This window comes from Clavelina lepadiformis, chromosome 2 (assembly GCF_947623445.1).
Source record: "Clavelina lepadiformis chromosome 2, kaClaLepa1.1, whole genome shotgun sequence".
Lineage (NCBI taxonomy): Eukaryota > Metazoa > Chordata > Ascidiacea > Aplousobranchia > Clavelinidae > Clavelina > Clavelina lepadiformis.
In genome coordinates this window covers 20015785-20035666 of record NC_135241.1, presented here as the reverse complement: position 1 = coordinate 20035666, position 19882 = coordinate 20015785, and the positions used below count along the sequence as shown (strand labels likewise).

At 35.1% G+C, this 19882-nt stretch overlaps 1 protein-coding gene across 3 annotated transcripts; it reads right to left on the bottom strand.

The window, feature by feature from the left end:
• Nucleotides 1-7328: 7328 nt before the first annotated feature.
• Nucleotides 7329-19618, bottom strand: LOC143445028 (uncharacterized). 3 transcript variants are annotated; one of them, XM_076943821.1, is made up of 14 exons: nt 19279-19548; nt 18192-18349; nt 17878-18055; nt 16957-17046; nt 16131-16191; nt 15774-15925; nt 14559-14822; nt 13102-13270; nt 12735-12996; nt 11931-11957; nt 9735-9869; nt 9431-9517; nt 9101-9188; nt 7329-8870 (listed from the first exon to the last, which is right to left on the bottom strand). In XM_076943821.1, exons 1-14 carry the CDS (start codon nt 19337-19339, stop codon nt 8788-8790), a joined length of 1815 nt encoding a protein of 604 aa, XP_076799936.1. In that variant the 5' UTR covers nt 19340-19548; the 3' UTR covers nt 7329-8787. The 3 variants fall into 3 exon arrangements, with proteins under 3 accessions (XP_076799936.1, XP_076799938.1, XP_076799937.1); XM_076943823.1 differs by lacking the exon at nt 9431-9517 and having other exon boundaries at nt 19279-19618; XM_076943822.1 differs by lacking the exon at nt 11931-11957 and having other exon boundaries at nt 19279-19538.
• Between the last annotated feature and the right edge of the window lie 264 nt (nt 19619-19882).

The window sequence follows — 19882 nt, the reverse complement described above, 5'->3', positions numbered from 1 at the left end:
TAAACGACGGTTAATGACGACAAGCAATTATCGTCATTAATCATCCAACTCAATATGAAGTTCAATATAATCAGGTTTAGGCATTAAGTTTGCGTTTTCTTTCTAACCGTTTGTGTAGCAAGAATAACGGCGCAAGTTTGCATCAGCTGATAAAATTAAAAACTTACTTTATGATTTTATTGATTAGTCTACAGCAAGGCAAAGGTCTTACATTTCGAGGGAATAAACTGATTAAGACTTGCGTTTTTTTTCAAAAAATTAAATCGAGTATGTCCCTGTATTCATAAATCAACCAGACAAAATATATTCAAGTAATGGGTCATCAGGTGCTCTTAAAAGTACAACGGATATTACATAATCCTTTGTATAAACATTTTCGGGGAACTTTCTACGATATGGTTGTCACTAAGCTTTCTTGGTGTAGAACAAGAAATAAAACAAAGTCATCTTCTCAAACTTTGAGACAATGTGAAACTCAATCAACGTCGGAAAACGGATGCATGCACATTCGATAGCTCATGTTTTTTAAAACACTTTATACAGTAATATATCTTGGCGTCATAGACGTTTCCAGTCATGTTAGTTTCTATCGTCTTAGGTTGAAAAAGACAAAGCCTTACTCTTACGTCTTTCCTCTGACCCTAATCCCTTAAATTAGCAGCTGAAAGTTCTCACCTTAGTGCAAAGTAGCCTACAACCCGTTTCTTTCAAAATGTTTTGTTTCAAAAACAAGTGCTCAGTTGTACTGCTCCACTAGTCTGAGTGCTAGCAGCTGGGAAAAACTGCTTCTTTTCTGGAGCTTGTTGGTTTCTTATCCATATACGACATTTGATAAGATAAAGCCCTCACAACAAATTAAAAGCACCGACCAAATAAAACACGATCGCGCCACGAGAGACAAACAGAATGATTGATCTTTCAAGATTTTTGTCTAACTGCCACTGATAGAAACTCCAACCCAAAGTCTCCTATAAAAATGACCATATTCTCAGTTTAGAGTTACAAATCATCATCTCAGCACAAGTATACTTGATACCGTTTAATTTATGTGGTGCTTCTGAAGTTGCGGTTGGAAATACTTTTATTCATCATGTTTAAGTTCTCTTTGGCGGACTGAAAAAGCATTTCGCACAAAACGAAAAGAATAAGATTTGTTATTTGAAAAAGGCAAAGAAACTCAAAAGAGAAAAAAGGATCGGCTTACAAATGGTATTCCCATGGGTTTACCGGCAGCCTGTACGCCCGCTACGCATTGACGAAATTCTCGGGCCCGTAATTAAAAGTAAGAACAGTGTAACCCCTTGGCCTTAGAGGGCGAACCGGTTTATCACGGCCAGCAAGCATTTGTCATGAGCAACAAGAAACGTTATTGCCATTTCTATTAACCTAAACGAAATTGACCCAAAGAAATACCCTCTGCGTCTCACTCAGCGTTTGAAAGGATCGGGTCAATTAGTCAACTTTCACCATGGGAAGGCACATCGTTCTGGCCGCCGTTCAGCGACGCCAGCGACCTGTCCAGCCCATAACTTAGGAAATGATGAGCCAGACAATTCAAATATCTATAAGTATAATTTGTCTCGTCCCATGTAGAATAAATAAATTCTTCCTTTGTGATGATGATGGGTAGTTTTGTATCAGACCACCGAACAATATTTACGACAAACATCGTGGACGTTATCTCACTAGCTGGCGAACACTTTTTATTTAAAAACAGTAACCTCACGTGAACTACTTATTGCGTACAGAACTTCACAATAAATTAATCACCATAGATTAATAAAGTATTGTAAACAATCTAAATGACTCCACGCTCCAAAACGACAGAATACACCGACGAAGATTTTTGAAGTAAAATTAATCGATTCTGCAAAGAATCAATATCAAACAATGCGCCGTTTCAATCAAATATGTGCTACCACCGAACACTCATAATAATAATTATACTCATTCAAAAAAGTTAGCCTCCGTGTTCCCAATAGGCAATATAGACGTTGAAATGGCAAGGCGGTGAATCTCTGTAATCTGTAATCTCTTACAGTTGACTGACGTGAAGAAGAAATATATATCGAGGCTATATCTTTACTCCAGTAGTCCAGCTTACTTGCTTAAGTTATTGTTAATCGTTCATTACTCTGTTAGATTGTAAGTATTGCATGCAATACCCGTCGTGGCAACAACCATACGCACACTGAATAGTTCATTAATTGTACTTCGCTCTTGCAGCATTTATGCATTATAAGCCCGTTGCTACTTGCTTGCGGTTCTCAGTTAATATTTCGTCGACGTAAGTTTTAAAATGAACACTAAAACCAAGCTAAATATCTCTTAGATTTTTTGAAACGAGGTGGACAGCGGCAATCGTTTAATCCATCAGCCTTATTTGAAAGTGTTTGCCTTATCTTTCAGTCCGGTGCTATCTTAACAATACTGTATAATCAATCTTGGAATGTGCAGTATTTGTCTTGAAATTCAGCCACCTCCTACATGTGAGGGTGCCATATGCATAATTGATCAATTATTGGAAATCAAAGATTTACACAGGTGAAGTTGTCATCTATTTTCAGACCATAAATTACTCGCTAAGTATAATTTAGTGGATTTAGTGTCGGCCATCTAGGCTACTGACAGTTTTCTGACACCTTCTTGTCCTAAATGATCTTCACATCACTGAGAAAATTATTGCAAATTAAATAATGACAGCCCGTCAGAAAGGATTGTTTACGCCTAGTAAACTTGTTATGAAAAATCCCGCTGTAATTATAGTTTTCATTCGCCGACTACTTAAAGTTTTAAACTGAAACGAGACTAGATTCGGACAACAACCATAATTTCTGCTCTAATGACAGCGTCTGCTGTCAATCAAATAGAGCCTAATAATATAAATATCAACTACCATGACGCAACTGCTTTAATATAATTGAGTCAAGTTTAGTTGTCAAAACACACCAATGATTCTCGAAGCTTTTTGAGTACCAACATGCAAGTTTTAAAAACTCTAAGGTATCAGTTGAATAGGTATTTCCAAGTTTAAAACGCCTCTAAGATCTGTGATAAAATTTTCAGCAGAAATTATGAAGTGGTTTCCCTAATGCTTTGTGTTTGCACTCACTGCACCTAAAATTATCTGAAAAGGGGCCTTTCATATTGCTGCCACGCACTTCATACACATTCCTTGGCGTTACTGCGGAGTCGTCTTGCACAGAGTGGTAATTCTGTAAATGTTTACCAAACAGGAGATTATTATCTGAAGGTAAAGCGTCTCACGAGATGAGCTGCCAAACTTTTAAAAGGTTTGAATTACTTCAATAAAATCATGAATAGAAAGGCAAGATTGTTAAAGCATCCTTTTATGCTGCGTTCGTCTGACTATAAGCGGTTACAACCAATTTGATGCCACACTTATGGTATGTGTTCTTTCCTTTGCAAACTTGCATTTTTAGTAACTTATAAGTTATTCCTTCATATTTTGGAGGTTTAGAACAGTTAATCAAACCTAATAACGTCTGAAACTGACCCGTCCCAGGTCGAAAAGACGAAGCTTTCAACACAAATACATGCGTAAAAGGAAAGAAAATTGCACAAAGAATTCGACTGCAGTCTATGATTCAGAAAACTCGATTAAATAAATTGCTGATCATCAGTGATCAGGGTTCAATGTAAATTGTAATTAACTCTGAAGCATAACAAAGAATTTCGCTTCACATACAAGGTAAACAGTATGGCCCAATGTATACTTTAAAGGGTTTAACCGTCACGTTCAGTTTGATTGTTATAGGGGTGACAGAATTCCAAAAAATCTGATTAACGTTTTTATTGGAACAGTTAAATATTAAATTGCAGGTATTGACAATGCCTTCTAATACACCGCTAAGATTATTCACTTGAACAATTACGGTCCCGGAAGAGAATAACACTTTTTTTATCTTGTGTAGATTACCATTACCGTTAGATTACCATTACCATTATCATTACTATTTTTAGTAATAACAATTGTCCAAAGGTTTTTCCTGCCTGGCATTTGTGGTAAATTTGTCACAATTTATTCAGCTGTTCCAAGCATCCGTCACTGACTGATCCCTACATGCTGAAATATTACGCAGCTAAAATGGACTTGAAATACGTGTCTAGATAGATCATCGAAAATGTAGCGTTGATCGATGGAGCATTTGATAAAATACTGTACAAGCAAAAACATACTCATTGAACCATCTCCTGAACAAAGGAATGTATCAACGCCGTCAACACGGCACTGTACATTGGCCTATACTTGGTTGACGTATTTTAAATATTACTTTTATTGATTGGCTTCCGTTTCAACTGATCAAATAGCTACGGATAACTGCATAGCGCGTGAGTATGTCAAAGAAATTTTCACGATATTACAACCGACGATGGCAAAAGCGATATTCTCCGTGCTTTAGCTCACTTTTTATGGTTTAAATTCAGTGTCTGACAAATGACGATGACATGTATAATCGAGTTGCTCAATATTTAGTGCTTGAAGTGTGACAATTTCGAAAATATAATATATGCCGTGAAATCAACCTTTTTTGAAAGATGGGCAAACTTTGCAGGAAAAAGTTAAGATTTCGCTGTACAACTCTACTTTGTAAAAACAAAAGAAAGAGCGACTGAAGAGTGAAATGTTCAAGATCTTTTCAAACAAGTTTTCTTCTCAAGGGAGATGTGGCATCAGTGGCAGCGCAGTGGACAATATCATACTAATTTCCTGAGACAACTCATTCATAACGCTTTAATGAATGCCGCAGTTCCCACGAGGACCACTTTAGGATTCCGTTTGTTTGTATATTTGTTAAACGTAGTTTATTTATACCCGCAATATCATTTCCAAGCTATGACAATGGCAATGCCGCGTTGCTAACGACAGGCGTTGCGTCAGCCATTTCAACACTTTGTAGTATCCGTCAATCATATAACTTTCGTCATGAGCGCGGTGCTGAAGAATAAACAGCGCCAGTTGCTTGCAGCATGATTAATGAACGAGAACGAATCGATGAAGCCAAAAAAGTCTAAAACTTGCATGAAAACAATAATGGTAATACCTTGGTGATGGCCACTGGTTTATGGCCACTAAAACCAAGCCTACAAGTTGTACGAATAGTATACAGGTACAAGTAATGATACTTATAATACTAAATGAAATACTGCTTTAATAACATTTACAAATGTCGATGATGATTGTTGGAAGTAAAAGTTGACGGCTTTGCATAGAAAAAATAAATAAGTAGTAAGACGGTTTTCAATTTTAGTTTACGCAAAATGCTTTTAATCAATATTCTTATACGCGGATACCTTAAATAACATTTGGTTAAACTTGATAAATGCGTTGAACTACCTGGTAGTTGTTATATTGTCATTGGGTAGAGATTATATTAATCGCAATCTATTTGCTGGAATAAATAAATTGCAAAATTAGATCAGGAAATATGCTGTGGAAATATTTAATTGAGCAAAGCATTTTGCCACCATTGCATGGAGACAGACTCCCAAAAAGTGGCTATAATTAGAAAAAACGAGTGCCTGCTATAATGTGCTGCAATAAAGACAATGAAAATATTTCATAGGATACCTCTTTGGAAACCATTGATATCAAAAAAGAGCTGCTTTGAAAGGAAACTTAGTTAAACTGCTGTTCTACAGTTTTCTAAAATACCCAGCTTGCATACTGCGCGGAGTGTTTGTTTACAGCCGGAAAAGGGACTCTTGTCAGGGTAATGACCTAAATTCTTTCGCCTTTACGTGGTATGCGTTGCAGGGAGGTGAAATTAGTCAGATATTACAGAAAACTTCCTTAACAAAAGTTTAACGTTCAAGCATTATACCACTATGATGAATAGGAGACTACGCAATATAGGAAGAATTTTGTTGTATTTTTAACGCGCATTGTTGGCCTGTGACAAAAGTTCGAAATTGGAGTTGCCTCAATAAGAGGTAAACTAACACCAATACTAACAATGACTTGAAGAATACACTATTGAAACCAGCAAATTTTCATTAAAAACGCGATATTATCAGAAAGAAATGCATATATTACTTAGTCTACGGTACACCGGCAAGCTAAAACCGTTTCTATTACAATAAACAAGCTGTTGCAAGAGAAATAGTTGTCAGTGATACGAATCAGCCGGGCCGGTATGAGTATGCGTGTAAAATAACAACAGTTGTTGATTATGAAAAACACTCAACGGAGACACCTGTAAATCTTAAAGCTGTCGCCGCATACAACTCTGCTTTTTTAAGTCACATTGAGATAACGACGAGTTTTGAGTGGTAGCGGTGTTTCAACTTTAAATTTGTCACCTGGTTTCCCATTTCCTTGAAGAAAATAGAAGATGATGTGTTACTGAGTTCTGATAAACCAGAAGCGCCATCACAAGTGATGAAGGCCAGCTTAGCGTTAAATCCCATTGTTTATATAGCCTAAGACTTCAAAGAATTCGATATCAAAGTTATAGGAAGGAACAGCTTACCTCTTGAAAGACAGATTCCGAAAAAGCAAAAAAACGTCAACATCAATAAAACTTATTTGTTGACAGCTAAATGAATCTAAACTTATTACAATAATCCTCACTTTAGGCTTGATCAGTAAAACAGAACTGGACGAAAAACATCCATTTTTGGTTGTCTTGCTCGGCAAGCTAATCATATCTAAGCCTGGAAGGTCATTTGTTTGTTAAAAACAAACTGACTTTAATGATTTTCTTCCAGTTTTAGCTCTATACTGCCACCAATTTAGTTGTCGGGAACCAAAAAGCCAATTTTAGTCTGTGTCTGATAGACTATGTACATAGACATCTAAACTAAACCTATAATGCTATGTTCAGCAACTGCATTGTCTCTTAATTTCTATCTGAAAACCGTTGCAGAACAAACAGCGCTCGCGTTATTATCAGAAAATCGTGTTTCGCGTGCTTTGTGACCTAATAAAAATCGAAGTTCTGACGCAATTTGTTTTTTAGCAAGAGAGGTTCGTTGATGCACAGATTTACATCGTTCTCAAGGATTCCGCCAACTCTCGATCAAAGGCGAGTTCTTTTGAAAAACGAACAACGATTCAAAAATTGAATTCAAATGCGGTTCAACTGTCCTTGACGTTTCCTGTAATCAAGTTACATAACCGACGCCAGACCAATCGCAGCAAAAGAATTCTGCAAACATTTGAACAAGTCTTATGCAAGAAGGTTATCATTAGTGCGTTTGTGTACGTTAACTACAAAGCTGGCTGGAATCTAGACTGTGTAATCTGCAATGCACTGAATATGTTATTTGAAAATTTATCCATTATAGACTATACGACACTTGAATGAAAATTGTTGCGAGTTTAATACAGAAATATAGAACTCGACGCAGAGGGTTCGTACGTTGAAGTACCATGAACCATTACAACAAGATGCTGTTGAAAGGCAATTAATTGAATGAATTGCGAAATTACGCGACAAAGTGATAACAGTGACACTACACAACATCTACGTACTGTACATCGCTAGATAACTAAACTTTACAGATGTAGAATTGAAAGGGCCGAAAAAAAGTGGGACTTAAACACATATACATACAACAGTTTATTGTAGAGCGTTGTCTATTTTTGCTTACAATGCGTGATGACGCGATTTAATTAGAGTTGAAATTCTGACAAATTAAAATTCAACGGTTATTTTGCTAATGACCCATTTCAGGCATAGCAACTCATACAGGCATATAATTCGACATTAATGAAATTCCAAATCCATTTAATACAAAAACGTAGGCAAAACTAGAAGTCTAGAACATGCCTTTAATAAGTGTTTTAACATTACGCCAAAGAATGCGTTGTCGTACAGCCACTAACAAAGCATTACAAAACTATTATAAGACTTTTTCATGAAGACACAAAACATTAGAAAACACAACGATTATGACATATAATGGTAAAAAAAGCTACCCAGCATAGAAAAGATCGTATTGATTTACATATAATTAATGTATAATTAGCGAATACCGATCCTTATTACTAGTATCAAATGATCAATTTGAAAAGTAGTAAAGTAGAAATTTTATATATCGTACAAAAGTTACTCAAAATTATAATGTACTTAAAACGTGCGATGGCTCAATAATTTTCAACTCTCGAGGTCGGCAAAGCCCAAGCAATTGCTACGCAATGAGGACTACGCAAACAAAATATATGAATAATTATGGGCCCATGCTTGAAAACGGCTTGGGTAATATTGCAGGCAACCGCTAGACGGCATGCAACGCAACATAAAAGGGATGGGTAACAGATTTTTATGACACATAACATAAGTACTTCACTTGTCGAATAGCACCAGTAATTAAGTTTATATGAATTGCGAAATGTGAAAAATCGGTTATTGTAGTTACTAACATCAATTTGAAGTGCAAAAAACACGAAAACCGCACAACGCTCTGCAGAATACAGAAGCAGCGAATACACTAAATCGAAAACACCCGGAGCAGCTTCTTGCAGGGCGTGGAAATACATTGACCAAGACTGGACTGAAAACAGGCGAAAATATTCTCAAGCTTAACAGAGCATTGAATTTGACTCGTACGGTTAATTTTTACTCAAACTCAAGCAAGTCAGCGTGAAGGCTGTATGGTAAAGACTTGCTAAACAACGCAAATCACGCTTCGGCTCAGAGTGTGTGAATTTACAGTTTAGGTTAGACTGTCATGAAAACAAATGGTAATCCATAATGCAATCGCTGTTCGCATCAGTGGAAGTGTAAAGGATTGGAGAGAAATCTATGTTTCCTTTCCGGCTCATACCACGTGAGAATATCCATGTTGTCTTATCTGGGCATACTCGACCGGTTCTTCGTACGGTGCTCTTCGTGTTCCAGTGTCTAGCGTAGTTAATATTTGAAGTTTAGTTCGGTAATTCATACTTGTTCGTACATTAAAAACCCACAAGCAAAAACGGTCAAGCTAAATGCATACAGGATTCTGCATAGAGATAGCAGGAATTAAAAACATTTTATTACGACTAAACAAATTCAGGTCAAATAGTTACAACTCTGCAACCATCGCCATAATCTGTTTAACCACACATGAGCAGTACAAAGACAAGACGTACTTGCGTTGTATCCTGAATGGTCTATTTGCGAGTACTTGGGTTCGTATTGAGGCAGGCTATCAGTTCGACGAGGTGGTTGCTGATGTTCCTGTTTCCAAAAAAAGTAAAGCATACAATTGAATAGGCAGGTTATGAAGAAAAATGACACTGGCAAAAGACAACCAAACACGGTGGCTGCAATGGGGATGCTAAGGTAACGCAAGCAATGTCTGATTTATGCCGGATTCAATGAATGACATAATCACATTGTTGTAAAAAACATTTCCACAAAAACATATCGGATATTAGTGATTGCTGATTAATTAATAAGTTAAGATGTATGCAAATTACAGGGTAAGCAACGTATTGTGGTTGTTGATGTGGGTCGTAACCTCGTTCATCGTATTGTGGATAATCATCATGTTCATCGTGGAGTTTCTACGTCGAAAATGGACGATGAATTTACACAGGAGAAAGATGACAATGTTACGTCATAGCAAAAGCATGAAAGCTACATTTTAAGTTCAAGCTATTGCTACTATATAGTTTCCAGGTTAGTGCAAGACTTAGACAGCATTGTAAGTCAATAACAAACGCTAATGTTGATATGACAAAGGAAAGGGCAACAAACGTAACATATCGCAATATAACTCACAGTTTGATCATCATAGTCTTCACCAGGGGGTAAATCGTATCTCGGTTGTCGTGGTGCCGGACTGGGAGAGTCTTGTTTCGACATCGGTCGACTTCGACGAGATCCTGGGGAAGTACTCGGTCTCTTTCGGTTGGCCTGGTTATTAACAAGGTGAATTGTTCATCAAAGTCCGTTTGCTAAACACTTAAGACTGCGAGTTTTTGTACAAAGGTCATGGTTATGATTAGAAAGAACTAGAGGGCCATCACTAATCACCAACAAACACAAAGCTTTAAGTAGGTTGTAAAATACAGTGGTAGAATGCGGTAAATGTCACCTAGAAAGGAGTAATTTTGTATCACTTTGGAAAGTTGAGATCAGAAAATTATTTCCATTATTTGTTGAGTTTTTCTAATTATAACAATAACCATGGTGACTGTATCCTGTTTTATATCTGTTAAGTATCTCTTACGTTTAACCCGTCAAAAAGCTTTATAGTACAGTTATTTTATATGTCTGGTGTTTTATACTGTTTGATTAAATCAAACTTCAAACAAAAATACAAACAAAATTAAACAGTAAAAAAATAAGTTACAGCATGCAAAGTGGAACCATGCAGTTTAACTGTGCTGTAAAATATAGCATGAAAGCAAACGTGTAATTACAGTACTAACAAAACGAACCGATGGCTGGTGAAAAGCAGACACCATTTCAAAGTGCTTGGCTAAAACACTCCACTAAGAATGGAATCGCCAACCAGTGACAAGCCATTCCCCAGAGACTGACTTTATTAAGCTTGTGTCAATGTGAATAAAGCAAAACACTACTAAGCCGACAGCCATGAAATATTTAAGCTGGTAAAAGTAAGAGAGTTATACAAAAATAGAAACATACAATGCTTAGAACTAAGGTAGATTTCACACACCCAACACAGCACTCTCAAAACAAAAATGTGTTGCAAGCTTTTCTATTACCACAAGGAAAAGTTGTAAGAGTATGCTATGCACCACAACAGCCATACTCGTATAGGAATAGTAACCAAAAAAACTTGAAACTCACTAACAACAACAACACTCAGAACGAAAAAGGAAGGAAATGTAATGGTACTGAAAATAATCCGTTTTTAGTATATACAGTACATGAAACGTGTAAAGCAAAAATAATCATGAATCCAATTGGGGAATTTACATGATGTGAAAACATGACAATCTGGTATTGAATAACGAACACACGTTTGACTTCTAGTTATTAAAACATAGATGAAACAGACAATTTAACACGAACTTTGTGCGTAGCTTTCTTCTGACATATGGCTTGCTGAAAGTGCAATAATTACCATTAATCATTCAATAGCCCTAGGGAACAAAACAAAACCAACAGTGATACTGTACTCAAACAAAACGAAATCTTAGGAAGACACTAAAACACCTTGCCCAATACTACTATGTCATCAAGTAAGACAGCAATTAATACTGCAGATTAGTATATACAAATTTGCTATCGATAAATAAACATGATACAAACATGTATTTTTGGCTAACTATTATATCAACATTTAATTTATATTGCATTATAAGATCATTAACCAATAACTGAATATTGACCAGCATTTTCAGATAAATAAATTGTGCAGTAGATAAGGCACAAGATACAATACCTAAAAAATATGATAAATATGTATGATGCTAATTGCTAACAGAGCACCAAAAATGAACTAAAATCATAGACCTCTGGAAACTAAAATTTCTATCAAGAGTTCGAAGTTGTATGCTGAGATGAATAGGTTTATAACCCCAATAATGTACATCGGTATGGTTCCATAACAAAACGTTTCTTACAAATGATACCAACTTGGTCTTGGTAGATAAGAATAATATAGTACCGGTATTCGTTGTATGTTGAATGACTGTTACGTAAAGCTTCAAAGTGTACTAACTAAATCGATCAATAAATGTATGGTACCAGAAATGTTTAATTAAAAGCAACCAGAGTGTACCATTTATTATTTCCGTTATCAACAAACTTATATGCGTCCATTATCAAGTCCAAGCTTAAAGAAGCCTTCACCACTCTTGACTAAGCACATTAACGGTCCAGTGAGTCAGTGACCACCACAAATCACAACAAAGGAAGTGTAAAATCATCGCTTGGAACAAATGGTCAGCAAACACTGGGTACATGCAAACTGAGAAAGTGAGGTTAACATAAATTACTAACCTCTGCATTGGAATCTTTCCAGTAATGCTAAAATAGTCTTTTGTTATATAAATAAATGGTTTGGATAAAGCAGTTTATTTTATGGGGTTACATATATGTTGTGTCTATTCTGCACACAAAACTGAATTTTGAAGGATGTTATCTTCGATATGTGATATATATATATGAAAATATATATATACAGAATTATAGTTTAATTATTACAGCATAATACAAGCATCAGAATCCTCAGTATAAGTTATAATTTCAGCCATTACATCATCGATGATTCATTCACCACAGGTTACAGTTTTATCTCAATGTTTTGTTCAGAAAGGGAGTGTTTTGTTTCCCTTTTAAGTGAAAATATTTTTTTATCAATTTTCATTTTTATCAGAAAAGACTGGCAGTGATGATTACCACTATACCTATGTTATACCTATGTTAGTGTAAATTAAGAAGAGTTAAAAGCAGGTAACAAAAGCTGAAGAATATTTAATCCTAAGAGAGATAGATATCATGCACAAATTACTTGGTAAAAATTAAAGCTACTAGCAATCAATCAGTATCTACCAACTCTGATCAGCACATTGGTTAATAGTCTTAATAGATCTAACTTATAGTCATTTGCAAACGTCAAGACCAATCCCAAATTAATGCTTAGTAGCCTGATAAATTCATTCTAATACACAACAAATATACTTCAAATTGACATTTGCTTAAGCCTACATCGTTTTCATGAATCAATTATACAATGATTTCAGCTTTGAAATGCAAAGCTCAACACGAGTTTCGAAATTGACCAACAGCAATGAACAAACTTACCCTGAAATTGACTGATGTCCGACTAGTAATCCCAGCAGTAGGTTGATCACTGTACGAAGTTGCTGGATCAACCAAAGTGGTTGCAGGGTCAACTTCAACTTCAATATCAACATCATGCTGTTCATCGTCACTGTCTGTGCTATCTGCTTCGTCATCCTGATCCATTTTCTCATTTGGTGGTGGACCAGTTGGACTCGGAGGGCGATTTTTGTTTAGGCTGTTATTTGCATGTTGAATCACCGGCCTGCTGCCTGGTGTGTAGCTATAAAAGTTAATAATACATAAAGCCATTCCCAACGATGGTACAACATGTAACATGGGGTAAAATGAAAGAAGAGTTAACTGGAGAACTTTCTGGTGTAATTACTTATCACTTTTATAGCTTCTTATGCTTGATCTGGGTTGGTATGGGCCGTCTTCTTTTTCCTTTCTTTTTCTGAATATGAAGTAGTAGACAAGACCTAGAATGAGAGCGAGACCAAAAAAGACCCCGAGTACGGCTCCTACTATGACGCCTGTATTGCTCTGCTGGATAACTGTGGATTGAATAAAACAAATGCATGTAATTAATTCAATGTCATGGCGGACAACAGTATATAATTCAATGCCGAAATATATGGAGAAAAGCATGTCAGAATTGTCGGGTAAACAGATACACTGTATGATATTTATAGCAAAGAGATGACGAACCCAATGTCTGGAAAGACGACAACAACATAAAACAGGTTTACATTTAAGTAGGTTTTGTATATTCTACTGAGAATATAACTTCAGTTCATCTTATTTACAGTTCCAACAGTAATATTTCCCTTCATATTATTGCTCAAATGAAAGGAACCAGAACTGCTGTGAATTGAACGTAATTTAATCAGAAGCAGCAGAGTCACAGGTGTATGAGACAGGATTTAGTTTAGACTTTGGTAACAAAAGGCTGTGGTTGGTGGGGCAAATTGTGAGAGAAAATGCTAACAAAGGAAACTTGGTCACACTCACTCAGCTATTTGGTAACAATAAACCAATCAATTACAAGCAAACACTAGCAACTCTAAAAAAAAGCTCTAAGCCTATGTGGTCTCTTTTACGCAAACTATCAAACTGATATCAGACTTAATCAAATAACTTGACGAGATTGAGGAAGTAAGTATCAAATAACTTGACGAGATGAAGGAAATAAGTAGGCTATGTTCCCGTACTGCTTCAATAGGGTTTTGAAAGCTTTATGTTTTTCTCAAGTAAATTATTATCTGTCTGTATATTGCATTTTAGGTTGTGGTGTACTGGTATACACATGAAATTAATATCACAATATTTAATAATATAACTTGTTTAACTATCATTCATACCCTCATAATAAAACATTCAAACCTAACTATGAAAATAATGACGTAACCAACACCTTCTCAAATGCACAAAAGAAAGGTGAAGTCTGCTTGTTATGGGGCGCAACCAAAAAATGTTTCATAAAAACAACTTTCTATTCCTACTAACATACAGATGACAATGACTGAAGAAAGCAACAATTGGTACAACCGAGATGTGAGTGGGATGAATCAATATTTTGAAATGTCTTTATGTAACCACCAACCTCCACATATGCAACTTTCAATTTAATATCAATGTATTACAGTATCTCTACTGACTTCTAGATTGATAAAGAAAATTAAAATTTACGTTTTACAGTTTTAGACAAACACCACCAAGTGTTGTAATTTGTAATTAAATCAAAATATAAGCAAAAAACAACAGATGTAAAACTGCCTGGCGAACAATTGCTCAAGCTCTAAATCTATAAAAGCTTAGCTTAAATTAACTCAAGGCACTTACTGTTATATACAGTCATAGCAGAGTAGGTGCTGATGGTGGTAGTTTGGTCTTCACCAACCCCATTGCTGGCTATACAGATATATGTGTCGTTGTAGTGGTCGGGGTTGGTTGGATCAATCATTTCAATCGTTTCACCCTTTGCAGTCGAAATTGTGCCACCTGGGGGTAGCTGCCAGGCTATACTGGGAGGGGGATTGCCTCCAGATGTGCATGTCAATGTCTTCTGGTCGTTACTGACCTCAATTGTTGGGATATCTGGGGGGTCTGAAAGTGTGGTATATACAATTTAACTTAATTTCTAAGACACGGATATTTTTGGTTAAAGGTTTAATTTGTTGATAAATTCAGAAACTTTTAATGTAAACCCCTGATGTTTAAATTAAAACAGACGGTTTGATGAAAATATACAAACTGATCGACTAACGTACTACAGTAGAATCCGCTTAATACGACCATTTTCATACAGTCCCAAATTTTGCTGTTTTTTATCATTTTGTGCCTAACTGTATATTGATCCTGGTGTGGTTAAACAGTACTGTAGCGGTTTCGATTGTCGTGACCATTCGGACAACATGACCAAAATGGTCTGGTCCCAAGATGGTCATAACATGCTGAGTCTATTATAATTATCAAAAAATTTAACCAATACCTAATATAGAAAATACTAATACTAAATATAGAACACTTATACTTGCAAGCTGTAGTCACATTGCTTTGTATTTTTTTTATTTTTAACTGAAGTACTTAGCCTAAACTAGATCACTTAAGGTGACATTTTCACTTCCTAAAGTCTTCGAATGATGTTGCCCAATAACAGTTTTAAGAAAACAACAAGTTTTAGTCTACTATAAAATGTAAAAAATATATCAAAAAGATTAACATGACCACCAACCTTTTTCGTGTTAATTGCACTGAAATGCTTATAGCACGAAACAATAAAAAACAAAAAACAACAACAAGAAAGGAACAAATTGTTTAGTGTTCTAAACTGTCAAACGGCAACGCTACTGACATTCTGCACATAGGGACTAACGCACATAGCACAAACTAGAGGAACCAGTCTCGTACTTATAAAGTGTGTTAAAAACACAAGTTGCATTTGATCATGTTGCAATAATATTACCTAGCGGTTTAATGCGAACTGCGCCAAAAAATGGGCTGAATAAAAATTGGTCCATTTGCAAGAAATTCAGTACAGTTGCTTCTTCTACTTACATGTGACATTGAGAAGTATAGTAGTGATATAATCTTCGGTAAAAGCAGGGTGTTGGACTGTGCAGGAAAATGAAATCTTGTCGTAGAATTTAGTAGGTTCCACATTTAATGTTGACGTTATCGTTGTAAGCTGTTCACTGGTTTCATTAGACCTCAAACGATATGCAATCTCGGTTAAAAATCATCTCGTAAGGCAACTTAGTAAATGCAAACATATCTTGCAATAACACTTTTATATCAATAGCAGCATTCTATGAAATGAATGTATTAATATACTAAACAGTTGCTGATAACTATGACACTATGTATATATATATTAACCATGCCTACAGATAAAACTCAAACATAATTACTCACAGAGATTCAGTAAACCTCATGTGGCGATCTGTATTCCATTTTACCATTGCTGCTGGTTTGCCTGCCAAAATTATATCCAAAATTCAAATTTATTATACGGTATACTTTTTCTTCACCAGTAAAAAGGGTTCGACAAAGATGTAGGGTAATTTCTAGTTCGACCGATATATACCAAATGGTTAAAAATGGTATGTAAATATTTTGTTAAATTATTTCAAGTGTATATATATAAATACAATACACACATAAGTTTTTACTATATCTTGAATAATAAATCGTATTTTGTATGAAATCTCATACAGTGAGAAAAATATACCAAAACAAGAGTGAGATATTGATATAAATGGCTTTAATACAGAACATTAACCACATAGCCATGACAAATATAAACTAATATTACAGAAATGACAAATTGACTTATTTTGTTGATGGAGATCGACCTTATCATTGTTGAGGTAACATCTTAGCGTTATCATGTTACCCTACCTGTGGTAGGCCTACTATCTTATCTCTGCGAATGACATGTTTTTCTCAATTATCACACGTTGTTTATATATTGTACTTTGAGGATTTGCTACTTCATAGTCTGAGGAAGGACAAGTGCAAGGTCCAAAACATTTTAGAATTGAATAAAATATGAAGTTCTTTGCACTTGTTGTTATTATACAACAATTTGGTATAAGAATGCTATTTCGACTCTCCACAAGTGAAATAATAAAACAACAAATAACCTTGATGGAGCAGAAACAATTAAGCTGAATGAAAAGAATTATTAATAAATATGAATTATTTTCCAAGAATAAATGAAAGTTTTTTTATCACCAACCTCCATGAGCTTTACATTCTGCAGCTTCCACTGAAATAGAACCCGCCACTAAAGGATCAGTCAGCTTATTCACTTCCACCCACGGTGGAACTAAGTTGTAAATTGTATGCAAATTATGTCATTTAAATGTAAAATATACATATATTCATATAAATGATTAATATGCATCATATACATACAGTACAACTCGCCTAAGTCACCAGTTTGCTTAAATCGCCACCTATCGCTTGGTCATTGCGGAAAATCTATTGTTTTCTGTAGTGTCAAGTTTGGCTAAGTCGTCTTCATCTAAGTCGTCTTCATCTAACTCGTCTATTTGCTTAACTCACCACTGTTCTTGATTACAATGAGCGTAACAATTCGCTTAACTCGACATCGTTCTTGGTGCCACGACCAAAATAATTCACATAAGTAGTCAGATCTGTAAAACACTTTGTCAGCATGATTACATGGCAAAGTTAATCTGCTACGACTACACTCCGGCTGTATTGCCCAGCTGTGTGAGATCCTTATCTTATTGTAGGTCACAATGAATATTCATGAAGGACCCGGAAACCTTGTGATTTTAAACTGTTTTTATTAGTTTTAGTTTTCCTACAGTTAGCCATGCTACAGACCTACAGTCAGGTGAAGCGGCCTAACCTAACCTAACACTTTTTCTGTAACCCTTGACGTGGCAACTTAGGCAAATTCTACTATATATGCATCAAATATATTAATGAATCTTGTGCATACAGAATTAAGTAACATACGCTCTATATTGCTAAAAATTATTTAGACATATTATATTAAATTTAACACATTCCCCATTAAACGTTTTTTCCTTTTCGATTTTGTGTATAATATTTATAAAATAAACATTTCTCCTTGCATATGGATCCTCTAGCCTTGAACTACAATGAAACAGGTGCAAAAGCTTACTGTAAACAATGACAGTTGTTGTAACTGGTGGAATGCTGCAGTCAAAACAGTGAGAAATGCACGAGTAGGTGCCTTCGTCCAGCAGGTTAATGTTTGAAATTTCTAAACTCCCAGTACCGGGATAATCAAGTCGTCCGGAAAAAGCTGGATTTCCTTCTGTTTTTTTTCTTGTTTTTGGCTGTTAATAGCAAACATTTTCTTTCAAATTCTATTCCAAGATGTTGCACAAAAATAAATGTAGGTGTCATTGACATCTGCTGTAAAACAAAGCAGTATCCAGGCAAGGTAGGAAAACAATTCTTTTCAAAAATAACCTGATATTTTCCAATCACAACTGCATCATCAGGGTCTGTTGATGACGCATCCAAAAACTTCACTTCAACAAAGAAGTCGTCTTGCATACCAGCAACGTCAGCATTATAGCAACTAATTGTGGCAGTTTTTCCTCGCACAAACACAGATTCAAGCCCCACTGCACAATCAAGGCAATTGTTTATTAGTGTCGAAGTCATATCTGCTTAAATCAATAGTAAGGATATGCTAAATAGAACATAAATCTAAATATTATACAAATTGCAAATGCATATCAACTATTTTTGTCAAACCTAGGTCACAAACTCAGTTTTGCACATTTGGCTGAATTTCCTTTGTATTTATATATATATAAGTAAAAAAAAAACAGTAAAATAATGGGTCTATCAGTAATGCAGATGGATGTTAGTAAGACAGCACTACACAAAAAAAATTTAAGAACATTTAGCTGGAAAGCAAAATTATTGCCAAAAATGGGCAGCAAGTTTACAATATATATACTACAAAATGTGTGAAGTCAATCATGTCATAACAATAGAAAATCAATAAGCAAGTGTTTAGCTCAGTGTATGTTGTACAGGATGGCCTGTAGTCTGGCTGGTAAGAAGGAAGATAGAGGCCATAAACACATAAACAAATTTATACACAAACAAAAATTAATTTTACCACATTACATATCATCAATAGCCAATAACTCTTAATGCCATTACAAGTACATTCTTACACTATAATATATATATATTAACACAGTTACTAAGACTATTGATAAAAGAAAAGCCTGATATCATTAGCACAGAAGGGGAAAAACAAAAGGCAGCCCATGAAATGAAGTTCTTGCTAACTGCAAACTAAGGTATACAAAATCGCTTTGTTTGAAAACATAATAGGTGCAGGAAAAGAGGCAAATAAAATTGAGTAAGCCTACATAACTCAGGAATCAATGACAATAAGCATTTAAATTTAAATGGTAGCATGACACATAAGCAAAAATATCTATATATTATTAGACTTATTAATATTCATACTCATGTACACAAATATCAACTCAACCATAATTTGTAAGTTAGTATATAAAGATTCATGACTTACCAGCAATTTTGGACCAGAAAAAACATAAAAAAATATTCACTATTAGAAAGCAATTCCGCATGATATACCACTACAACAGCATTGGGACTGAACAACCTTCGTTTGAAAATGACTATTGGCCTTAATACTTTGTTATTCAAAATTTTGTGTTTAAATTGTAACACACTGTAATAATTAATTGGCTTTAATCAGGCAGACACAAATGCAGGCAAGTCTGTAAAGAATGTTGAATTGAAACAAAAGATAAAAGTCAATTAAAGTAACAAACTAATTAAAGTAATAATCATTGTGTTGCAATTTCCGAACTGAACAATACATGAATGTTGTTAGCCTAACCTGCTACAAAACTGACAGATAGATATACAGTATAATTATTTTTTTATTTTTCCTTGGGATTTTATGCTTGTCAGAGTCAAAATCAAAGAGTCTGAGTTAAAAAGTGCTGCACACGAACATATTTATTGGACATACTCATACAGAAACCAATTTATAATAAATAAAGAAGGTCAATTTGGATGTTTAATTATCTAAAATCAAGAAATATGATAGGCAGTGTATGCTGTCTGTCTGACTCGAAAATAATCAAGTTTACAACATCGAGAAT

What these genes read in the sequence shown, in the direction of transcription:
- LOC143445028 (XM_076943821.1), bottom strand. Translation starts at nt 19,339, where the DNA reads ATGCGGAATTGCTTTCTAATAGTGAATATTTTTTTATGTTTTTTCTGG. An exon ending in AGAATGTAAAGCTCATGGAG is followed by an intron (nt 16,192 to 16,956) that starts GTTGGTGATAAA and finishes TAATTTTGGCAG; the next exon opens with GCAAACCAGCAGCAATGGTA. An exon ending in CCATTCAGGATACAACGCAA is followed by an intron (nt 8,871 to 9,100) that starts GTACGTCTTGTC and finishes TAACTACGCTAG; the next exon opens with ACACTGGAACACGAAGAGCA.